Consider the following 25,451-nt stretch of genomic DNA (forward strand, 5'->3'; position numbering starts at 1 on the left):
ACCTCTCTATCCTGCCAAACCTTCTCAGGTTAAGAAGTGCTTTCAAGACTAATGGTCTTTCTAGGTTAAATAAAGAGGTCTGAGTTGTGATTTTTCCTAGGGTTTCTCTTTTATTGCTCCTGGAGGGGAGTTATCACTTTTTGTGGCCACATGGCACAGTCTGCAAGAGAAAAATACAACCACCACCAAAATAAAAAACAAAACCACCCCTCCCACCCAACAACAACAACAAAACCCACAGCAAAACAAACAAACAAAAAACCCACAAACCCAAACAAACCAACCTCCAAAAAACACAACCCCCCCACAAAACCCACAACACCACAAAACAAACAAAACCCACAACAACAAACCAAACAAAAAACAGCCCCCAACCAAACAACCTATAAACCGCAAACCAAAACCCCCCCAAACCAAGCCAAACGAAAACATACCTTCCTTTAATTTACTAGCAAATGTATAAAGCATTTTAATGAACAAATCTGTCTTTTTTAAGTAGTAATCGGCATTGCTGACCCCAGATCAATTAAATCCCATGATTTTCTTCATAGGGGATGATAATAAACTACCCATTGTGTCCCGTCACAGATAGAAACAACAACAAAAAAATCCCAACCCAATATATTAATGGAAAAATAGGGATTGGAACAAAAGAGTGGTCTCTGTCACACACACATAGCTGTGCCGTTGTGTTGTCTTGAAATTTAATGCAAGTGCTTTTTTCCTATCTTGATACTCAGTTCCTGTTAAAACTAGATCTTGAAGTGCGAACAGAAGAGAGGCTGGGTTGTATATTGGGCTCTGTAGAATTTAGTGGAATTAAACAGTTAAAAATGAATAACTGGATTCAGTCCCGTGCAGCCAGGTTAGATACAAGAAGATGAATTTTGCACTGAGTAATGCTGTTATCACAAAAAGAATGTTCCTCTGTGGGAAACTGTTGCTTTAAGGTCCAACAAGGGTTATGTTTGTCACATTTTTTTTTACCTGGAGTATGTTGAACTGCTTTAAAAAGCAGTTAGCTTTTTTCTCTTTTTGTTTGTGATTGAATCTATATTAATTGAAACTTATGAAACAAAAATAGTAATTTAACTTGATGTTGTTGTTGTTGTTGTTTTGTTCTATGATACTATTTCAAGGAAATAGATCCTTAACTCAGTACCAAGACTGCATTTTGTGTTGCTAGTTCATCCTACACCTTATGTGTCTCCAAACATGCCAACTTATTTATGCAATTCACTGAAAACTCTCAATGTAATTGTAGTTAATGCTTACACTAATCTGATAATTCTGAATGTTACTCATTGTTTCAATATTATACATTTGTATGTGTGCATCCAGAACATTATGGCCACAGCCAGCAGTGTTTCGAAGCAGAAGAGGCATTTGCCAGAGATTAGTCCAGGTTAGCCTCATGTTGTAGGTTACACAGCTCCCGAGACATATCTGTTCTATAAAATTGTTGTGACCTCAGATGAAGAAAGACCTTCCAGCTTCCCTGTGTTTGGTACTCCTGCAGCAAACTGGAAAATGGCTTGTGTTTGGGTTACAACTGTGAGATAAATCTGCCTGTGAATACAGAACTGTCTTTGTACCCAATCTTGTGGAGTTCCGAAGTGTGTGTACTCATGGTTCCTTCTGACCTCTACAAGCTGCGAGTAGATTAGAACATGGGTTAATATAACCAAGGTGTCTGATGTAGGTCAGAAAGGTAATTTCTGTCATGTGGAGCTTTGCCTTAGGTGACAGTGGTTTGGGGTTTTTACCCCTGGGATAGCATCAGTTGTTGCAGTCACTCAGAAGCAGTGAGAACATGGGACCTGAGCAGCTCTGCAACCATGCGACTGTTGTGAAATACCTTACAAAAACGATGTTTCTTTATCCCTAACTGCTGACTTCAGTGCTCTGTCATTTGGGAAATGCAACAATTGATCTATTTATACCTGGAGAATGGATAATAAACACATGTAACAGATCATGTTTTGGATGCTCTTGCATGGGTGTTGGGGGAGAGAAGAAAATAAGTCTTGTATCTAATGCTTACCTGATTTTTATGTTTTTCAAGGAGGAACTCATACAAGGAGGCCTAGTTATAAGAACAAATAAGAAGAGATCAGGCAAGATCTTAGATACAATTACCTCTGGTTTCCCCATTGCTGGTGCAAACTGAATCCTGGCACTCGTGATCCCTGGGAGGTTTTCTGTGACCTAAAATTTTGCTGGCTCTTGATGTGGCTCATCACATATAGTGTTTCTGGGACAAGCAGTAGTGGCTTTCCAGCTGGTACCACCCCTTTTTAAAAGGGTACCTGAAAATGCCTTAGATTTTGATAATTTCTATAAAATCTGGAAAGTGTTCTGAAATACATCTTTAGAGAGAATATTCTAAATGCACCAGATGTCAGCTGATAATTTTACCACTTTTAATACCAATGTTTTGTTCTGATATGCAGTTTTCAGCTGTGGATCCTTTTTCTATAAGCAAATAAAAGAAAAACACTGCTCGTTCATTGAGTTGCTGGAACATTCCTATAAAGTAACAAGGATCTGTTGTCATGAACCTTTTCTGAATTACCAAAGCGATGCTTTCTGTCCTTGCAATGTGAATTGTGCCAGTTGCTATACAGAGCACATATATGTGCTCAATAAAGTATTCTGCGTTGGGTAAGAATGGCACCTTCTTGGTGGATGTAGAATACACCAAGCCTTGTGTACAGATAACTCTTACATCATGAGCTAATGATACTGGTCATGTGCAAGATGACGCAAACATTGGGTATATGACTACAGATATTATTTTGGTTTGTGGAATTGAACTTCAACCATAGCATTGCCTTGAACTAGGATTTTCTATTTATACTAGAGCCGTGTAATTTTTACACTTTGCAATATTGCCACATATGTGACATTTTGCAGGTTTCCAAAACCCATTGAATCTCACACAGTAATTGTCCAAATATATTTATAGTTGTGGTGCTTTTTTTTTTTTTTTTTTATATAAATGATACATGAAATATTTGGTCTCCAGACATCTTGTCTTGAGCTTTGCGTTGCCATGGGCACTCATTAGTATTCCAGGAAGGCCTGGTTGTCATGGCAAAGTGTGTAGTTGTACCATGTTCCCATGGCAACCTCCACCATTATGTATCTTCTGCAGATCCACTAGCAAATCTTTTTGGGTAAATCAAAGATCACCTTATGGTAGCATTAATGTTTTAAATACCATTACCATCCCATTAATGTGCAAACATCTTTTGGATGTTAATATGGACCGCTGGGTCACTATAACACAGTGCAATTTTTGACTTCAGGAAAACTGTTTTCAAAAAAGCAGCAGCAGGAGATAGCTCAACCCCTAAAGAGGTTAAAATAAAATTGTCATGTGGAAAATGTTTACATTTTTCACATGTTCTTGCATGTGTCTGGATTTGAAACTAAAACATTTGAGTTTGCATCTCATGCCTTGAATGACCTTCAACAGTAACAACCTTTCTGTGTACATTTAGGTGCATGTGAGCGAGTTTTGATCTTTGAACCCCTTTTTATTTTATTTCTTAGGAAGAGAAAGCAAATTACTTGCTGGCATACAGCTTGCTGTGGTTTGCTTAGGGAGCAAGGTATTATTCTTGCTGGTGTGGAACAGCACTGTAGACAGTTATTTCTGCATCAGTAAATTTTTCTACCTGTTGCTGGAGAATTTGTTTTTTTACATTGGAGACGTTTAGCAATGTGGTAGACAAATTAACATCTGTCAGCTCCTTGCTAATGACAGGCTGTTTACTTGTCTCAAATTTTGTTCTACATTTGTACATGTTTTTCTGGTTTGTGATGTCCCTAGTCAAGAAGCTGATGAAAAAACTTCATTTTTGTGTAATGCTCCAACAGATGTGGAGTGCCATGCATTCAGAAGTGCAATACACCTATGTAACCTGTTTAGATGGGACAGCTTGATTGGCCCCTGTACAGATGCTTGTCTAGTGTCTGTTTTCAGCCATAGAAATGAACTAGAAAAATATGTAATTGGTTGGAATGCAGAAATCTGTCCAATTTTTAAAATCAAATATAAAAAAAATAATGCTGTGTTTCTGAGAAGTGGTGATGCGACACATCTGGGAGAATTTTGTTCTGCTTAGCCATAAAGTATAAGATTTTCTGCAGCCCTAGAGGATACACTAATTCTGTCATGGTTCTGATTGTTTCCTTGTTGTAGTTAGCAGATAAAACCAGTGACTTAAACAAAAGTTAAAATTTGAATCAAATTATGTCAAGATTTCAACATTAGAAATTACTTTAGCTGCTCGTATCCTTCTTCTTTTGCTTTAAGTTGATAAAATGGGTTTGCACAGATCTCTTAGCCTCTTTCCCAACAGGATTTAGGACTTCACATATTTTTTGGAGTCCTTTTTTCTGTAAGCTCTTTTGCTTTTCATATGTCTGTGCTGAGAAAAAAAAAACAAGCCTCTTTTGATACGCTTGCTTAGAGAACATCGTGAACTTAAATGTGAATTGATAATCAAATAACTGAGTTCTATTTTCAAGCAATGCTGTCTTTCAACATACTGAAAGATGATAGCCAGGAAATATAATGCTTTTTGTCTTTTCTCTGTTTCTTCAAATTGAATTTGCTACCAGGCTGCATGGCCTGAATTGCATCTGTACTTCTGAAAATGCTGTCTCACAGCACTCCTAAACCTGAATAAGAACAGCATGCTCTTAAGCTCTTGCTTGGGAAGAAATACACTGAGACATAAGAATGTGCTTTTGTGTTATAAATTTGCTAATGCGTTTAAAAAATCTTTTTATTTCAACATTGGTGCAGCTTTGTTTTGCAATGACCTAAGAATCTTTTCCCATAAGAATCTGTTAGCTCTGCTTAATAGTTGTAGTTTAGAGGTAGGTGTAGCAACAGTTGAATGCATGGCTCCTTTGAATTGATGAGTGTGAAGACAGGGATCTGCAGTAGCCAGGACAGGTTTTCTTTTTGTTCTGACTACCATTGATTCTTCATGGAGTTGTTTCTTATTCTAGGTAGAATTTTTGTAATAAAAGGAAAACTTTTTTTTTAATAAAAAGTAAAGGCAGGAAGTGATTGATGGTGTGATTAATCTGCACAGTAAAGAGCTGTGCTAATATGAGCAGATGTTTAAGCAGGTTTTTTATAAATCTAGAACCAAGCAGTGAGAATGATGAGAAGCTCATTTTTATACATTTTTTTATCTATTACTTTTTTCCATTAGTGACTGGCAAACTAATTTAGAGAAATTAAGAATAACTGATGGAAATCTGGAAACAAACGCTTTCAAAGGAATTGAGACTGTGGAATCAATTGCCAGAATTGCACTGGGGTTGTGGGAGGTTTTAGCTGGTGTCACTCACTGTAGCATTTGCCATACCTCTGTACGTTGCCAATGTTGGATGTTGAAGTGCTTATTTCTTTCTATCCTGTATATTTAGTCCCCGTTAGATTAAGAGGAGAGAGTCTACTGGAGAAGAGGATAAGGCTTCTGAGTCATCCTCATAGGTATAGAAACACAAAATTCCCAAAAGACACTTGACTATAGCTATCAGTTTTGGTGTTTGTAGTTTGGAAATGAAAATATGACTCAAGCTTAGAACTTTCCCGAAGAAAGCTTCGGCAAGTTTCTTAATTTTCTGTCAGAAACACTAGGGGCGTGCTTAGGCTTTGCCCATGGAGGGCCTTTCCCTGAAGCACTGGGGTTAATGTGGAAATGAAAGAGACTCCAAAATATCTGACATGATACAAGAATGTATTTCTCTTCAGTGTGCGTTCTCATGCCCTTCATCTAACCCTGCACACATAGCTGAAGCTTGCCTATTTGGAAATTTATTGTCTGTGAACTCTTACATAGAAATGTAATGGTTGCATAACTGAATAACCCAGGCCAACTACCTAGTAACTTTAAATTGTGAGTTTTGTTTTTCTTGCCAACCAGAACAATGTATTGAAAGCAAAAACTAGTCTTGAAATAATTTTATTCTGTAGGTGGTTCATAAGCAATTGATTTGAAGTGCTTGCACAGAGTATGAACAATTCTTACAGAACCATACTGCTCTCTGCCTGGAAGAACACAGCCCTTAACCCTTAAGTTACTTAACTTAAACATTTTGAAAAGCTTGTCATAATCACTTTGTCATTGCAGATTACTACTGTTTGTTTGTAGCAGTCAGCTGGGAATGTATGCCAAATGAACCTACTACAAACATATTACTTTAATTCTCTTTGTGTTCTATTGCTAAATGTATTGATGACATTTCTTCATCAACACTTTCTTTATCAATTAAGTATTAACATAACCATAAGAGTAGTGACTGTTGGTAGTAGAATAATAGATGAGATCAGTAACTCTCTATATAGCCCATCTGGGGACAGCAGAGTACAAAGTGTCTGTCCAGGTTACAAATAAAGAAAGGGAAGTGAGTTGTCACTTCCATTATGTGAACTTGGAAGCCTCTCTAGCTAAGACATGGATGTAACTAAAAGTTATATGTGACCAGTACGTTATCCAGATATTTGACAGAACTGCTCAGCGTTCAATTGTGGTTTGTTGTTCGCCAAGCCATTTTCTGTTTGTTTTTATCTCTTCCTTCCCCACACCAATGAATGAACCAAGGGCTTTATTGCTCTCATATCTAAATACAGATATTTCTATTCATTATAGTACAAGGTTTATTGCATGAATTTAGATATAGTCCATTAACTTGTTATATAAACTCTTAATATAAATGCTAGTATTTAATGAATGGGTGGGGGAAAGAGTTTGGCAAAATAAATGTTATGCAGTGATACCCTTGGAATTTTGTACTTGGCACTATTTTTGCTGTCCTAATATTGATGATATTCTCGCACAAGTGCATTTTGAGTAGAAGTCAATTATTCTTTTCTGAAAAATATTTGAAACAAATTGTGTGGTATAAGATTGCTTTGCTCTGATTTTTTTTTCTTTTTTACCATTCTATACACTTCAAGTCATTAGCTTTTAAAAATAGTGAGTATGAATATTGATAAAATCTGTTGTATTTCTTAGAAGTTTTCTGATTATTTATTAATTAGCATGTCAGTAGATTGCAATGAAGTGTTAAACTGGATGCTTGAGCCTACTTATGAGTCTTTAGCTTAGCAAATATGTAGGTTGTTTAGTATACACAGCACTTCCATACAAATCATTACTGCATAGCCAGGCAGAGGCTTGAATCTCAAAAGACATTTTTCTTTCAGTTGAGCAATTAAGTCCAAGCTAATAGTGTCTTCATTGTTGTTGACATACTGGAGCTGTAATAAATGAAAATGAGGAAAGAGAACGACACAGAGCTTACAACAAAACAACCCAGACAACTTAAACCATATAGCATGCTAGAAAAGCAATCTTGTAATGTGTTAAATAAGGAATATTATATACATGTATTATTATAGTGATACTGAGAGAGAAACTTTCCTGTTTGCCTTCATAATAATAAAGTTATTTTCGTTAGTAAGGCTCTAATTAAGGTGATAATGCCATTTCACGGGTAGTTTTAAAATACTAATCATGTTTAAAGAGGTCTTTCTACACTGCAAGGTGGAAGACCGATGTCAATCACTTTAAGTACTGGCTGATATATGGGTGTCAATAGTGGCACTTCAAATGGTTTGGGTGGTCGCCCAGATGAGCACTTCTAAGACAATTCTGAATGTGTGACCTCAACAAACCAAGTTCTCATTAAATCTTTGCTGGGTGAACTTAATTACAGGTGTGTCCTGCAGTGGAGATAAAAGTGAGGTAATTTTGAAGACTTGGACTTCAGGCTCTGACTTTTGTGGGAGTGTTCTACTCTGTACATACGGAGGAACAGAAGAGGCACAGAAGAAAGGGCTTGAGGGTATCTGTCATTGCTTAGCCTGCAGTTATTTAGAGAGAATTCAGAAAACAGGTCGCTCATCTTCATAGCTTTGATGTCTCTCCAGCAGCAGTGGTGGTTGAGTGAAAACCCTCCGCATTCTGCCGTTGTGGCAGTAGTTGCTGACTTGCATATGTGGCAAAGAAGCAGTGCTTTGAGGCTGATCTGCGGAGTGCTACCTGTTTGAGTAGTATTAGCATCTCCCATTCCAGCCAGTGGTGACTGCAATACGTGCCTTTCCAATATTGTGTATGTAACTCTTAAGGTGAAGCATAAATACAGAGATATGCTGAGGGTGATAATGGTCTTTCAGGAGTCCTATTTTAAAGCAGTGCAAAGCTGCATCACGAAGGTGTCTCTACAGTTGTAAAAGAGTATAATCATATGAACACGTTTGTTGTGGGGTGTTATTTTTTGTTTGTGTGTGTGATGTGTTTTTTTATTGTTGCTTGAGGGAACCCTGTAAACTGAGCAAGGATATGACTTCTCTTTGGTAGCTGACTGCAGCATATGCTCTCCTGATTCTGGAGCTAGCACTGCTCCTTTGAACTATGTAGACAAGCTGGGGTCTTTACTGCTTGGGCAGATAGGTGACTCAAACCTGAAGGCTGATCTGCCTATGTGTGCTGCAGCCCCCTGTGGAAAGCAGTGTGAGCACAGCAGCATGTGGCACAGGTAACCGAGGTGGACACACACTGTACAAGCATACTGGCACAGCTGAGAGATGGTTTCACCTCTTGAGTGGAACAGCTCAAAAAATATGTTTTATGCTGTTTCTGTGTAGTCTAAGTGTATATTTTTCTGGAAGAACGCTCTGAATAAAAGACAGTTTTAAAATGGGAATACGAAAGGGACCGTATATGGAAATGTGTCCAGCTATAGGACTTGAGGTGTTGCATGTGACCTGCATAAATTAAATATTATGCCTTCATCCTCTAATAAGTGGAAACCTATAAATATAAATAGAAATATGAACGTTGCCTGCCCTTACCAGTTGCAGAGAATTCTCCTTTAGTCTGAGCATTGGACAGTAATGAAAGGAGGTTGTTCCTCTTGGGAGTTGAGCCCTTTATTCAAAATGTAGTTCATCAATTGAGCTGAAGAAGAATATCCATTAGCTACCAGTAATAGCACTTGTATCCCCTTTCCTGTATTCTAGCTGCTAAATGGCAAGACATTAAAATGCTACAAAAGCCTGTGTTGAAATGGGGCTAGGTACAGCTTTTAAACATTTAAAATCTACCAATTCTGAGTGCTAAAGAGCTCATCAGAATTCATACATCAGCTGAAGGTGCTGCTACCAATTTATAGGGAAGAGAGCAATCTGTAGAATATGCAATTTTTTTCAGAAAGAATTGTTAATACATCTACATGTGTTTCCTGTATTTTGTCTGTGTTAAAGTGTGTGATAGGACTAACCTGAGCCCCCGAGCCTCCTGTGTGAATTCAACACAAAGAATGTGGTGAGAAGGGGTCTGTGACTGGGAGGGGTGCATCCCTGACAAAAAGGTGTTATCAGGAATATCAGAACATCTCCCAGCAATGTTACTGTTGGCTTTTATTATTTCTGAAATGCAGAAGCAGTTGGTCAAATAACTGTCTAAAACTTTTACTCTACCATAAAAAATTCAGTTCTACCCACAATACATATAAATATTTTTAGTTTGAATCACTGTTGAAAGTGATTAACGTTTTTCTTGTCTCTTTCTTAAAAAGGTGAAGCTTTAGAAGCCCATTATCAAATTGGTCTTCTCATTATTGGATTGCAAAGCTTTTATGTGTGGCTATGTGTATTGTTTTGTTCAAACCATAAAACTATCCTTAGTGTTACATCCTTTTTTCCTTCTCTCTTATGAGAACTATTGCGTGGAGTTCTTAGAGTTTAGTTCAGTGTCTTTGAGGATGCAGAAAATAAGTTTCTCCATCAGTGTGAGGGACTGAGTGGGCTCCTACTAGTGCTGAAAGTGTGTTTGCACATCATTAGATAGTACTTGCGAGTCATCACATTCCTGATTGCCCTGTAATGCCCTTTCTGCTGTTTTTGGCATTGTGTGATACTTTTTGGAGACTAATTAGACCAAATAATTCTGTCTCATAAAAGGCTTTTTTGTATTGACTGCCTGATGTATTGCCAAGGCAGGTTTTGTTGAAGAACATATGGAAGTTTGATGGGTCCCAATATTTTTCTCCTGTAGATCTTATGTTAATTTTTTTTTAATTGATATTCCAGTTTAGCTGGTAGTGGCTGGCATGTATAGGAGTTGCAACAGCTGTTTCAGGTAGTGGGGTAACATCTGATATCTCTAATCCCTTCTCATCAGTGAGCAAATGACAGGGTAGACCTTGTTCAGAATACCTAACCTGGAGCCAAATTCTCTAAAGCTGGAAAGTGATCAGATTTCCTTCCTCAAAAGTACTATTTACATTACCTGAAAATGTAGTCTAATGTCTTCACTGGTCTCTGTTATTCTAGACATACAGGTGCCCCTTCATAAGTATTAATCTAAGATCAGTATTGCACAAAATAGCATACATATCCATATGCACCTATATGCATACAGAAACATTTCACACACATGCACGCATGTATTAGAGCTCTGCTCAGCTGAATATTCATGAGCACTGTGATGCTTTCCCATAACCATCTGCTACCAAGTATTTATGTGAGGCCAGGATGTTGTAGACTTGTATTCTGTCAAACTCTGCTTGTGTATAAGACAAGACACACAAGCAGCTGCAGGAAGAGCTGAGTGTTGTTGTACTGCCACTTACAAAAACTTCAATGTAGCCTAAAAATAAATTGATAAGAAAATTAATTAAGAGCAAGAAGAACCCAATCTATTAAAAATGACATAATTCAGAGGACTCCTTGTACCTTACAAGCACTTTCCTGTTTATGAAAAATACAGATAAGTTTCATTCCTTCCCCCATCCTGCACTGCAGATCTACAACCCAAATCCCTCAACTTCTGACTTGTTAGAAAGGATTTTATAGATGTCTGAATGTGATTATGCTAGGAACCTTGATTATAAAGTTCAAGTCAAAGTAACATTTTTTTAATCTAATGCAAATTTTGGAGAATAAGGAGACTAACAGGAAGTGTAAGAAACGCGGTGAAGAGCTAAGCAGCAAGGTATTTTTGTCCTTTTGGCCATTGCAGACACACAGTGACAATTTGTTGCTCTGATACCAAAACTCCAAGGAGTTGCCTTGCTTTGTTTTGTCGAGCCACATCTCTTCAGTAACCAGAATCTTGTCTAGGGATACTAGTATCTACTATAAGCATTTCATTACTACTTTATGTATTTTACTGTGCAGCCTCTTGTTGCCTTCCTTTAGAAGACCACTGTCATGATTTTTTAATTACTGGATTCCTTTACCTATAGAGAAAAGCTCCAGTGCTCACATCAGTGAACACACCAAAAAAACCACTGTTAGTCATGGCACATACACTCTTGGTCGTGTTAGATATTAGTTGCTGAATAATCTCCTCCAATGTTCATCCTTGTCCAGAATACTAAATTTTGTGCTATATTGCATTTCCCGAGTGGAATAATTAGCTTGTAAGGAAGCCACCATGAGATAGCCTATGACAAATCCAGCTATCTGGATTTTCAAAAGGTGTGAATGCACGAGTCAAACCATAAAAAATTACTTTAAGCCTGGCACAGCACTGGCAAATTTATCACTAGGTAAATCATGGCTAAATGTTGCCACTTTTTCAATTGCTTGTTTTTCAGTGTTGGTTTCCCACACTTTAAAACATAGATCTGCTTATTTATACACAGCTGCTACAGTGTGATTTGCTCCAGCTTCACGAATTGCCTCTCTTTTTGTGTGTTTCTGGATGTAGTTACCTTTGAAAAAACAATGTTAGGATAGAATAAATGGCCTCTAAAAGTTACCTAAACAATTGTTTGTTCAGTAGACTTTGCTGCCAGATTTTGTCTTGTTCTAGGCAATCACTTGTATGCATAGTCAATTAGGGACTTTTATGCTAACCAGTTAAATTCATGTTCTTTATTCCTTAAGTGCTGTGGATAAATGTTTCTCCTCTCTCCGGGCATCCTCCTTACAATACGTAGGCGTTACAGCATCACACACAGATAACAGAAAACTGCACAGATTGCACAGCCAACAGAAAATACTGATTACTGGACTCTTGTCTAACTGTCTTGATTTTTCTCATGCCTTCCGTCATACAGATTGCCAAGGTACAGCAGTTGCCCTTCGTGTCTTTCCAGTGTTTTGTAGTGTTTCTTCCAGTTCCATGGAAATTGGTCAAAAATATAGTGCTTTTAGCTGATCTGTAATTTGTTTGCAAATCTAACATGCTGCTTAGTTTACAAAAAACTGTAATAACTGCCAAAGCAACATATGCGAGTGACATGAACAGTATTGTAGTAAGCAGCCAGCTACACCAGTGTCTTAATTCATCACTCAGTATGGGAGAATGACAGTTTAGCATATGGCCAATCTCTTCAGATGCTGGTTTGTTATTTCAGAGATATTCAGGACTATTTGGATCTTCCATTTGGGAAGTAGATTTGGTTTGTAAAGCAATTTGTCCTTGAGCGTTTTGACCATTCCTTGGATTAAAGTTGCTCCTTTTATTCTGGAAGAGAATGGTGAAAGGGAAATATGAATTATTCACTAGGGATTGTGAAGTCCTCTTAGGGTACATTAAGGCATTAAGGATGGATTGTTGAGTGATACGTGTAATGTTTTGCATAACTTATGAATTAGAACCGGAACAGTATTTACAGAAGCAGAACCTATTTTTATTTTTTTTATTTTTTTTTTTTTAGAATTATAGCCAAATAATTACTGAACTGAAAGGAGATTTGACTTCATGGTGAGAAGACTTAATGAATCATTGAACAATGCTATTCCCCGCCCCACCTTTTTTTTTAACTGATTATTAGTAAAGTGTGTTGTATTCAAGTTAGATATTGGAATAGGAACTTTAGAGATTTATTATACAAAAACATTTTACTCATTACTGGAGTTATTGAAGAGAATGTATTTGGGAACGGGAATACTCTGTTTGGATTTTCATAAGAGGTACAGAGAATTAGGTGAGCTTTATACAGATATTGTTAATCCCTTCTGAATTCTTACAGTTTAAAAAAATTTTTAAAAGTTACATTCTTGCCATGACAAAAATTGAAAGCAAGTGTATGCATCTCCTGAGCTTAGGTTCTTATAGGGATTTAAATTAACTTGTGTAAGAACAGTAGAAAATGAGCAGTTTTAGGTAGTGTTCTTTTAGTAGGGCTGTTTCTGTAATAAAGGTGACAATTTTGCTTAGTTGATATTCAATCTGGGCAGTCAGTGACAGTACAAGCATATAGTTAATTCCAACTAAATTTTGTAATATTATTATACATGCTTCATTCATAAAGAAAGCAGACAGGTGACTACAATGTAAAGCTTAGCTAAATGTTTTGTAACTGCTATGGAAATGCAGCATCTCAAACTGATAAGCTCTTTTGTGGGAAGACATAAATACTACAAGAAACAAAAAACACTCCAAAAAAAACCCAACACAAAAACCAACTAAACAACAAAACAAAACAAAAAAATTACAAATAAAACAAGAACCTCAGACCACTCCCGGACTCCCAACAACTTCTGAAGAAAAAAGTAATCTCTGCTTTTTTATGTTAACAGTTGGACAGATAAGCTTAGCTACAGCCCAGTGCTCGAAGTCTCTTGCTATAACTGAATGTCACTTCACCTGTATTTGAAATCAAATACGTCTCTTTACATTTCAAATAGATTCAAGAGAGCAAGTAGATTAATGTTCTTTCCTGGAGTGGTGTTGGCATTAATTCCTGCATTTCAATTTGTACATTTTCTTGTCTTTTGAACCAGAGAGTTGAGACAGATGGACTTCCATAAAAAGCCGGTGTTTCATTCGATTGGCAGGTTCAACTTCCTGCTTTTTCACCTGAAGAACTGAACAGTTGGACAGCCCGAACTCTGTAGAGATATAAGAAGGATTCTGGGGACTTATGTCATAACCCCATGAAATCTCCTTGGCATCTTTTCCAACCCTTGCTGAGAAGTCATTGTTAATGTAGTCGTGTCTTCAACTCTTTTCCTTGTTGAAAAGCATTTGGTGAAGCACCGTGGGTGGCACCTCAGATACAAAGTCACCAAGATGCTTAAAACTGAAGTGTGGTGAAGAACATGGTCTGTCTCTGCTCTTGGTATTTTCCAAGTACCTGAAGAGGATATAAGTATATGTAATACTGTTTTGTGTGTGTGGTGGGTTTTTTTTGTTAGTGTTTCCCCCCCCCCCCCCGCCTTGGCTTCATCCTACAGTTTCTTTGCACACCTGCAGGTTTTGGCAGAACTGGAGGGATGTTACACTCTCTTGGTGCTTTGCAGGGACTGTTTGCCATTTCCTTCTGTCTAGTGACTCCACATTTCACAGCATTTAATTATTTCTTTTTTCCTTTTTGAGGGACTGAATCTTTTGCCCTGTGATAATGCATGGATCTGTTTAGGAAAACTGTATGAACAGATTCCCAGGATGCACAGAATTTTGTATGTAAGACCCTGGGTTGAAAACAACTGCTGTATGTAATATCCCCATGAGATAGTGAGGCATCATCATTCTATGGGATGTGAAATACCTATTGTGATATCAGTCAATTGTGGGGTGTGAAACACGTGTGTTGTGACTTCATGCTTCTGATACTGATGCTCCACATTGTATTTCTTGGAAGGTCTAGCGTGTGTTTTCCTGAGATCTTTGTTACAAAGCAATGATGGTCTTTGGGTTGTTCCACAGTAGACCCCCCCTGATATTATATTTTCATGTAAGCATTATGTTTATTTTTCTACTACTAGCGAGATTTTGTCTACCAGTTTTAATTCTTTCCGATTTAATTTTTTTCAGGTATACCACAAATTCTACCCTCTAGGAAGCTCTAGAAAGGTAAAACTTTAAAAATCCCACTTCTGTTCATTCCCTAGGTTTACATGCCATTTTTTTTCTGTACCTCTTCTTCTTGGCTGGGTAATGTTTATCTTGGATATAGTCACTGACAAATTACAAAGCAAGATGTACGGAGAAATAATTTGCTTGTAGTTTCTCTGGTTTTGTACTGCAACTAGATGGAAGTTGTTCCTCCTTGTTGATACTATCATCCACAGAAACAAATGTGAGCACTGGGCTTGCTGGAGTCAGACATTTAAATATCTGTTGTATCATGTAATTTGATGATTACACTGACTGCGTATCTCAGCTTTGTTGTTATAGTGCTAAGGTGTGGAAATTCAACTTTTTGGATGTAAAGAGAGTTGCTTAATAGAACAAATGCCTTTTGTTGTTTACATATCATATTTATCTTTTCCAAAAAAAGCATTTGGCACAACTGTCTCCACTTAATTTCAGATTTGCTGGATCTTGTGACAGGTTTAAAGTATCTAATACTGCAATAGGTTTGATGGACAAGTCTGTCACCCCATTTTCCATGCTATATTTTGGTTTGTGGTTTAAATACCAAGGTTTAATGGTGCTCTGAATTTTGCTATTACAAGCATTGTATGTTGCCATTAAAGCTACTGGGATTCAGCTGAGAAGGAAGAAGGCTGGTCCTGAAACTGCCATCATCTTGGTAGAACCTGACAATGGTGTCAGAACTCTAAAACTGTAATACATTTAAATAAGGCAGAAAATTTACACTGAACTGGGGAAGAATAAGAAGATAAGGGACAAAGTAGCTGAAGCTGGCTCCACCTGCCTTTAATCTCTTTTCCATGTTCAAACTGGAACATCCTCACATGTTCCTCTGGTGAGCTTAACATACTTAAGGGAAGAAGCATGGCTCTGGTTTTTAAGCTTCTTGGCCATGGAAGACTCTTTGAGTGTTCTGGTAATCCAATGCCCATGAGAAGGGAGGAAGAAAGCTTGATTCTTTTTGCCAAGGCCATCTGTATAATTGAATCTATGGAACAAGTCTTTTGAATTAAGGAAACTGAATTTAACTGTTAGGTTTGAACTTGTCAAAGTGCTATTGAAATTGCACTGTCCCTGCTGTTTTGTGCTTGTACCCAACCTGACATCTATCAGCTGACTGTGAAGTGGTACTTTGCACTGCCCATACTGAGAAGGAGAAGAAAGGAACAGTGAGATTAGCCAGGAAGCAGCAGGAATTGTTCCTACTTGGCAGGCACTTCTCTTCTTACCCCTCTGTTCATCCCCTCTTAGCACTGAGTAGTGGTGATCACTGACTAGTAATGACCTGTAATGGAAATGACCAAGCTACTGACCAATGATGATTGTGTTCCTTTTCAATCCTCATACCCCAAACTATGTCACTGTGCCTGACGTCCATATGTTTGTGCCTCCAGAGCTCTGTTGTAGTAATCCTGTTTTTTATTTCCTTAGAGGGTTAAAGTCTACTGTGTACATAATGTATGCACCTAGATGAAATTACACCATTGTATGAGTTATTGTATGTCTTAATAGCTAAGGTGAATACATTTTTCTCTAAATTTCACTAATAAGAGTTTAGACTAATAATTCAGTTTTAAATTTTTTGGGACGAAAGAAAAATGAAATAGAAAAACCTTATAAATAAGGCAAGGCTTAAAAATATTTGACAAATCCATTAAATTGTACAAAGAGCTAAAACCACTCTGTTTCTTTGTATATTTTTGAACTGACAGTTGTCTGAAAACGTAATTGTTTTCTCTTCTGCTTGACATTAAGGATGTTCTTTTTATTGTTGTTCAGAAGGTTATTTCTTACTGTTGTATCTTTAACTTGTCGTGACTCAATCCAAATTCCAACATCTTACTGATTTCAATAGCTTTGAACAAGATGATGTTTGAGAAGAAAGCTTTTTTCATTACTTAGATTACATATTTGTGTGGGATGAGAATCAGATGGCAGCATTTTGGAAATCTAGTTCACTACTTCAGTCTTTTGTGCCAGTTATTTGTCTGGTGAGGACTTTGACATAAAGGCTTGGAAATTAGAGTTGGCATCTGTAGACCTTTTTGTTTAAAGGTAAATTGAGTTAAGAGAAATAGCCAGAAGTAAGGACTGTAGAAAAAAACCAAACCAAAACCCCAAAAAAACAACCAAACAAAAAAACAACAACAAAAACTAACCCCAAACTCTGAGACTGAGACTCAATTGCGACACTCGGGCAGGAATGCACAACTCAGGAGATGCAAAGTTGCTGGAGAATAAATGGTCCTTACAGAAATCAGACAGAATCATTGAGTAATGTTAACTGCATCCAGTATATGGTGTTTGCTGGTCCAGGTATATGCAATACCAGATCCTGGAGTTTGAGAGGTATAAACCATTTTTTTTAACCTTGCAGATGATGTTGAAGTAATTGAGGATCCTGGGTCTTTGTGGCACAAAGAAACAAAAACCCACCACCAAACGAAAACCAGGCAAACCTGAATCAAAACAAAAAAATCCCCAACAAGAACAAACAAACCAAAACCACCACAAAAAAAACCAACCTCAAACAAATCAAACAAAAAAATAAACTAAAGCAAATAAAAAACCAAAACCAAACCAACCATTCAAAATAACTTTCAGGAAAATATGTTGACTTTGAAAACAGAGTATTCAGCTCTCATATTTTGGTAATAATAGTGTGTCTTACAGCTAGAATCTGCACCTGGAAAATAGTTGGTCCCTTCTCCCAAATTTGATCTCCAAATGAGAATTCATTTTTATTGTCAACCAGTGGAGAAAAAAAAAATCAGGGTGTCAGCTTTGGTTTTTCAGCTGATATGCGAAACCGCTTCTAATAGTGTGCGCTTTGTCTTGACTCTTTAGCTGTGTTCGTGCTTAGTCTTCATGTGCATCAAGATACGCATTGGAAGTCTTTTAAGTAGTATGAAGATAAAAATATAATGTAACTGCATAGCAAATGGATGAGTGGCAAATTAACTCTTCTACCTTTTTTTTCTTTTGTTTATGCTTATTAGAAATCTCAGGAGGTTATTTTTAACACAGAGGGTGTTCACATGCTTATGTACTTAAAAACTACAACATTTTCACTGTCAAACCTTTGTTTTATGAAGTGTAGATTTGTATGCAGAGCACTGCAGTCAGAAGACAAAGGTGTGCTGATAGTAGTGGGGGCAATGTTAAGGATTTTTGTTTGAACACCTAAGCTTCACTTGGTGTAAATAGGACAATTGACATATACATTTTATGAAATTGTGTATAATCAGATGTGTGAGAACTGGGACAGGTGAGGTAATTTGCTGGGTGCTAGAACAGGAGAATGGTCCACAACTTTAGCATTATTAGCATTATTAGCATTATTAGCATTATTAGCATTATTAGCATTATTAGCATTATTAGCATTATTAGCATTATTAGCATTATTAGCATTATTAGCATTATTAGCATTATTAGCATTATTAGCATTATTAGCATTATTAGCATTATTAGCATTATTAGCATTATTAGCATTATTAGCATTATTAGCATTATTAGCATTATTAGCATTATTAGCATTTTCCAAAGCATGTTATAATTGGGATTCCCAATTTAAGTGTTGTCTCCTGTGTAAATCTGAAAACTTAAAACCATGGCAGGGGCCAGGAGGGCAACAAGGGGGAAGTAGGCTCTTGTTTTTTTCCCCCCTCTGGAGTACAAACCAGTCAGCTAGTTTAGCTATTTTTGACAGCTGAATATTGCTTTAGCTAGGAACCTATCGTACGCTATTCCTTTTAGAACGTTTTCATAAATACATAAATCACAATAATGGTTCTCAGAAAGACAGGTTGTTCTTTCAACATTTAGTTAGATCTGTTTTGTCTTACTCCATGCAAACAGACAATAAAATAGAAACAAAAATTACAAAGCCGCTTGGCAATAAAGTACTACAGAAAATAGTAGCAGTGGTGATCAATAACATCAGCAATCAGTAAAGTTCTGCCTATTTAATTACTCTTAGTGTCAGTGGTCTATGTGTTTGAGTTTTTTTGCTTATTCAGGATTTTTTAAAGTCAACTAGTTTGTATTGGTTGTTGCTTTATTCATAATATAAGAAGTCTCTCTTTTGCTAGGTAGACTTCAGCCTGAGTGTGTTCCTGTAAGTGGTGGTTTTTTTGTTTTGTGCATTTTTTTTTCTCCAATAGAAGAAAAACAGTACCAAAAAGTTTTAGGTTTAGTTGTTAATATTTTCTACCTTTCAAACAGATTACAATTTTGAATTTTTCTTTTCTAATTACAAGCAAAGTTTTTATTTCTTAATGCAGCAGTTTTATATGCAAAGTGCTGGGAAGGAGGTTTAGGTTCCAGCATTGTATTTTCCTGGCTCCTTGGCTCCTGAAGTAAACAGGCCAGAATGATGCCTCTGCGGAAGATGGCAAGGCTTGTGGGCTTATCTCCAAACTCCCATTATGTGATGTCTGTGTATATGGACAGCACTTGTTGGAGGAGGGGGTAATAAAGGAAAACTTACTTCAAGCAATGGCTGCTCACAGAAACAATCAGCTGAGGACAAGCAACATCAAGAGATCACCTGTTTCCGTTACTCTTTTAGGTAAAGTATGCCTGAAATTTCTGGGGTGCCGGTGACTTTGAGTCAGTCTGTGTAAGAAATGCTGATGACTTTGTGCTTCTTGAGTATGGTAACTATCATATTTTCTGATACCCTGCCAGTACCATAACTGCTTGGCTTCTTCAGAGCAGGAGACAGGGAAGTCTTCTGCCAAAGCAGGGAGGAGAAACTGTTATGATCGGAGGTATAAATTTTATTGGATGTTTTTTTCAGTCAGGTCAGAATTGTGAAAGGATTTTAATCCCTTCCAACTTTCCTTGATATAAAGGTGAAGAGTAAGATTGCTAGTAGTTTGAAGACTACAAGAAACTGAAGAAGCACAGCCAGAGGGATTTAATAGAGGATGAACCAAAAAGCGTTGGAGCTCATGAAGAGGAAATTTAAATTGTAACTGCTCAGTAATGGGAAGGAATGTATGTAAGAAATTGGCTCTAGACTCCTTGTAGAACTGCTTATGATGATAGGACTGTCCAATTCATTGTTCATTATGTGTTTCTTTATATTTAAGCACAAACATGTATTTAATTCACCTCAAAGGATGCTGTAAAAATTTCCCAATACCTGGAAGATCTCTAGTATGGGATAAAAGGGAACTGGTCAGGCTGTTTGGAAACTAAACCTGGGAAGAATAGCCCTGCTGGGTTAAATGGGTGTGGATGGTGAGAAAGACCTTGGAGGCAAAAAACACATGGGAAGAAACAAACTAGACTAGAAAGTGAAGAAGGTATAATAAAATGGTGAAAGTTGCTATAAAAATTGAGGCAGATGCTAGCAGTGTGAGAATCAATTAGCTGTGATGTTACACAGAATGAGAGTGAGCCAAAACGTAAGTTGAAAGTGAGCAGATACTCATGCTGTGCCTGGAAAGGAATTAAATAGTAGGGAAATCTTAGATTTCTCACAACAGCAAGGAAGAAATGGAAAAGAAGCTGGAAAGTAGATAGGTGAAGAAATTAAGAAGAAAACATGAGTGTTTCATGGTAAAACAGATAAAGACCACAGAACTGTCCTAAGCGCTGATGCCAGACCCTGATGCATGTGCAAAAGGTGGCACGGAAACAGAGTTGATGTGTATAGACAAGGCATATGGAATAGACAGGTGAAAATGGGTGAGTTTGTGAAAAAATGCACTGTCCAGTGTGAGATTTCAGTGGTTGTGCTGAGAGGTAGAACACTGCACACAAAACTCAGGAAGAGGCAGATGAAGGGATGGAAGAAAATGGCAAATAATGCTAGTTCAAAGGGGGAAAGCGGAGGGGAAAGAGAGTAAGCTGGAGGAAGGGCAAAAGGAAAAGATGTCAGTTACTTTTAAACTATTTTTGCAAAGAATGCCATGTTCACTATGCACCAGTAGAAAAATGACATATCAACTTGGAACTCTTTATGGATATCATGTAATTGGGTGAATGTAAGAAACTGAAAGATGGGATTGTACTTCCAGAGTAACTTCTGTCCATGTTTGGCCTGATAGAATTAATCAATTAGCTGGTAAGCTGTTATAGAAAGTGATTAATGCTGTCCTTCATTTTTAAGTTACAAAAAATACTGACAACTTGTTTGCTAGCAGCTTGAAACTGAATTGTTATGTAAATTGGAGCTATTTCAGTGCTTCCAGAGTGCCACATGCACTGCATGTACTTTGGACTTTTACTTTTTTTCTAAACATGTGTTAATAATAATGATGTCTTCATGAAGCATTTTTGACGTGCCCTGGAGTTTAATAATGAGGTGGGGTTAATCAGCTCACTTGGTCAGCTATTAAGACTTGAAAATGGACCTCTTAAATATAACATTTCTAGCTAATGGTGATTTGGACTTAACATGTTATGGTAATGAAAGCTGAACTGCTTTTCTGGCTATCAAAATTGTATAAATAGAAGCTGAAAATGGTTCTCAAGAACAAGGCCACATACAGATAGTGAAATGTGAACCTTATTAATGCAGCATATGGAAAGCTGTTCCTGCTAATGCCTCCTGTTATCAGAATAAGCATTGTCATTGCTGTTGAAGGCTCTTGTCGTCCCTCTTGCAGCAAAAAGATGTTGTATAAATAATGTGGAAACGGCATGTGGATAATGTGTAAGGATTTGTCTTGAGAAAAAGCCGGAGGGCATGATTGCTGAGCTGGAAAGGTTCTTTGAGCACAAATGCTGGTTCAAGCGGCACAGCCAAATATCACAAAAATTAGATTATTTTTCTTTCTGGTAGTGAGCCCTGGAGTTCTCTTGAGGGCTTAACTAGGGAGCTAAGTGAAAAGTGATTCTAAAACAAATTGTCTTGAGGTCAAAGTCAGAGCTTTTAGTCTTTTCTTGCTGTTGTTTCTGCAGCTTACAATAGGAACATACATTTAAATGAAACCTTTCACTGAAATTTTCATTTGACACCTCTACTTTTTTTTTGGTAAGATCAAAGCTACTATTGAGGCCCCGTTTCTCTTGAGAATTTTCAGATTAATGATAATGCAGTTCAAATAAAGTGAACAGAAACTAGAAAAATGGGGAAATTAATTTAAGAACTTTATTCAACTCAGGACTGTTACAGTAAAAATATCTATAGATCTCCTTTAATGCTCTGTGGCAGTTTCACTTGTTCATGGGTGCAAAGAGAGCTTTTCTCCCTAACATGCTTCTATGGCTGGAGTAATTCACCCATTTTGTACTCATTTTGAGGAAGTGAGACCTGAAACTGAAAGCTGAACAAGTGTGGGTTTTTTAGCTTGTGAAGCTAAATGTCTTTAGAGAGGAGGCTGTTTATAATTGTAGTGGAAATTGAGCACACTCATTTGAATTAACAAAGACAGACTGGACAGCCCTGAAGCTTAACCGTTTAACAGTTTTAGTTTTGAAAACGCAATCTATGCTGGTGGTGTTGAAACCAATGCCAGTGTTCTTATTTATGCTATCATGTGGATTACTTGCACTCCTAAATTACAGATTTTTAACAGTTTTGATTGGAAAGCTGCAAATTATACTCATGCTTGTTCTAGACACCCTTATGACTTTTACCTACCATGGAAAATGATACTAAACATGATGGAAAAATGCTGTTTGGAAGCTAGAGGAGCAGATCTTTCAGAATATTCCACGTTTGAATCCTGTTTGGTATGATTAACGAGGTGCAGGCAATTACGCTTGTGTTAGCAGCTCTCCATACAGAAACAAGATGGTGAAAAGCCCTTGCGAAGGTGGGAGAAGATAAGAATTCTGAGATGGTGAGAAGGAAAGAGCCTTTCAGCTTCCTACTTGCCTCTCCAGCCAGTTTCCTTCTGTTATCTGGGAACTTTAGTGGCTGTTGTGCTCCTTCTGTTATATATTTCTCAAAAAAATGTTTGACTTCCCCGGTGCATTGAAGGGCTTAGATGATGCATGTTGTCCTCATGTTGACTTTTGTTTTTTCTGGACCTTGGAAAAGTGTCTCTTAGACCAGTATAGTGGTCTAAGATAATGTGAGAAGAAGTTTAACATAGAACCCATTTTCACCCAGGGAACAACTTCTGCAACCTCGTGCTGTAGGGTTTCTATTCCTGAATATCTCTTCAACTTTGTACTCAACAAGTTATTGGAGTAATTAAAAGTCACCATTTCTGGAAGAGGGCAGGTTGTGCATTAGAAATGCAGCACAGGTAAAATTCACCTTTCCAACAGCTTGGCAAAACTCTTGTATTCAGTGTCCCTTTGAGCTGTGTAACTCGTGTTGTAGCTGCAACATTTGTGAGAATGTGAGTCATTACAAATTGTGCTGTTGTGTTCAGTGCAGCCGGATTCATGGCTTCAGAACAACAAAGTTATTTTACTTTACTGCTGCTTATGTTCACTTAAGTATTCCTGTGGTACTGCTGTAAAAATTGCAGATGTGGAAGTCTACATCTTAAGTGTGCATTAAGTATGTAAAATTTATATGCTATAATGACAAAGTACATCTTATGTTTTAGCTATTTAAATGGTGTCTTATTTCTCTTACCCTCCACCTGATGAGAGGGACAGGAAAATATACTTGAGATAAAGACAACGTTTTGGTGATAGTCAGCTTTTACTGACTTTTTTTCCTTTAAAGTCTCGGATCCTTCCAAATATAAAGAGACTTTTTTTCCCTTGGTCATTTGCTAATTTACAAAATCTGCAATTTTAATCACAGACTTTAAATGAATGTCAGTCCTTCTTCATGTTCACCTCTAAAGAGCTTAATATTGCAGTTTAGATAACTTTCTTTTATCGTGAGGTCTGTGCAGTGCTCCCAGACAGCAGTGGCTGCTGTTGGTGTTGTCTGATGTGGTGGGTTGGCCTTAACTGGCAGCCAGATGCTCACTCAGCCACATGTTCACTCCCCACCTCAACAGCATAAGGGGCAAAACTAAGATGAAAAAGCTTGTGAATTATAATAAAGACATGGGAGTTCACTTACTTGATCATGGGCAAAACAGCCATGAGTTGGAGAAAATTAATTTCTTGCCAATTAAAATACAGTTGAATGGTGACAACAAAAGAAAATACTTCCTCTAGAGTGGTTCATTTCAATTCGGTATAATAACAAAACTACTCACAAACTTCAGCATCTTGACTATAAAGTACAAGAAAATCTATTACATTGAAGGCAAATACTGTTAGTTGTATAGAAAATGAGATCTTGTGGATTCTTGGGATTGAGTTGGTTTTCTGGGAGATATTTCCTGCTTTTTTTTGTTTGTTTGTTTTTGTTTTTTCCTTTTTGTTTGCTTTTTTCCATTATTTCATAAAGCTAATGTTGAACTATGTTGTATAGGAGAGAGCAGTTTCGGCAACTGCAACTTGCATGAAGCTGAAAGTTTGATACTTTTAGTACCTTCTGCTATATCTGGTTGTGTTTTACATTTGATGCCAAGTGTTGTTGCCATAGCATCAAATATGAGATTTCATGAATTAATTACTTAATTATGAAGCTTTTTCTGCTCATTTTGAGAAACTGAAAATATCTTTCTTTTAAAGCTATTCTAATTTAATAACAACCCAGAAACTCAAATTGGCCCTTGACTAAATTGAAAAAAAATCTATGTTCTTCATGAATGATTGAATTTGTGATTACAGAAACGGAACAAGAATAGAGTCATGTGCAACCCTACCCCTAGTACTTTCTTGGTTTGTATTTATTTATTTATTTATTTTATTTGTACATTTTAATAGAGAATCTTTCTTGTAGCTCCAGTTTTGAAAAGATTCTTGGAAGTTCTGTAGACAGAAGAATATCAAATGTACAGGTGGTGTTTGTTTTAGATCTTCCTAACGTGTTTTAGGCATAGAGCTCTACGTTATCATGGTGTTATAGACAAACACATTGTAGAAAGAAATTAAATTTTGATCCAATTCTGTTGAAACAAATATTTGACAGACCTTTCTAGATAAAAGTTTTTCCTTTTGAGCTGTACGTAAATTGCTTCCATAATTGCAAGTGAAAGTGACTCTTTTTAATCAATAGGCACTGACCTAGAGCAGCTTAAAATGATTCTGTTTGTTCTTGAATTGCTGGGTTTTTTGGTAAAGAAAAGCTTTTCTGGTAGATACAGTACACATTGTCATGTTGGGAAGAGGTGAAACCCCAAACTACTTTTAGTGCTTACATAAGATTAAAAAAAATCATACCAAGGCAAAAAACATTTGTTGCTGTTAGATGTTGGAAGTCTCTGGGATGCTTCAAATTATGGGTACAGTGATAGGGAGAAAATAATATAACATAAAAAGAATGAGACACTGTTATATTTTACTATATGTAACTGAATGATCAGCTTTAATGTATTTTCCTGTTTGACCTCTTAGACTCTGTCTGATCTGGTCTCCCTTGCCTCTCCATTATTTGTGAATTTATTCCCATCCACATACCTTCTAATGAAAGAAATCTAATCATGGCCAGCATACAGCCTTGAATATAAATAGGATATGGTTTATTATTTGGTGCTCTGTGGAATAATTATGGCCATCATTTCACCCATTTTGTATATGTTGTAGCTGGGCAAAAAGATTACT

At 37.0% G+C, this 25,451-nt stretch overlaps 1 protein-coding gene across 1 annotated transcript in view; it reads left to right on the forward strand.

Annotated features, from left to right (window-relative positions):
* Nucleotides 1-25,451, forward strand: part of ANK3 (ankyrin 3) — a 359,991-nt gene that overhangs the window by 32,253 nt on the left and 302,287 nt on the right. Inside the window, exon 2 of the mRNA XM_065842855.2 lies at nucleotides 14,808-14,846. Coding sequence (XP_065698927.1) covers nucleotides 14,808-14,846 — 39 coding nt within the window. The remainder of the gene's footprint in view (nucleotides 1-14,807; nucleotides 14,847-25,451) is intronic.

The sequence above is a fragment of the Patagioenas fasciata genome, chromosome 8 (genome assembly GCF_037038585.1).
Source record: "Patagioenas fasciata isolate bPatFas1 chromosome 8, bPatFas1.hap1, whole genome shotgun sequence".
Lineage (NCBI taxonomy): Eukaryota > Metazoa > Chordata > Aves > Columbiformes > Columbidae > Patagioenas > Patagioenas fasciata.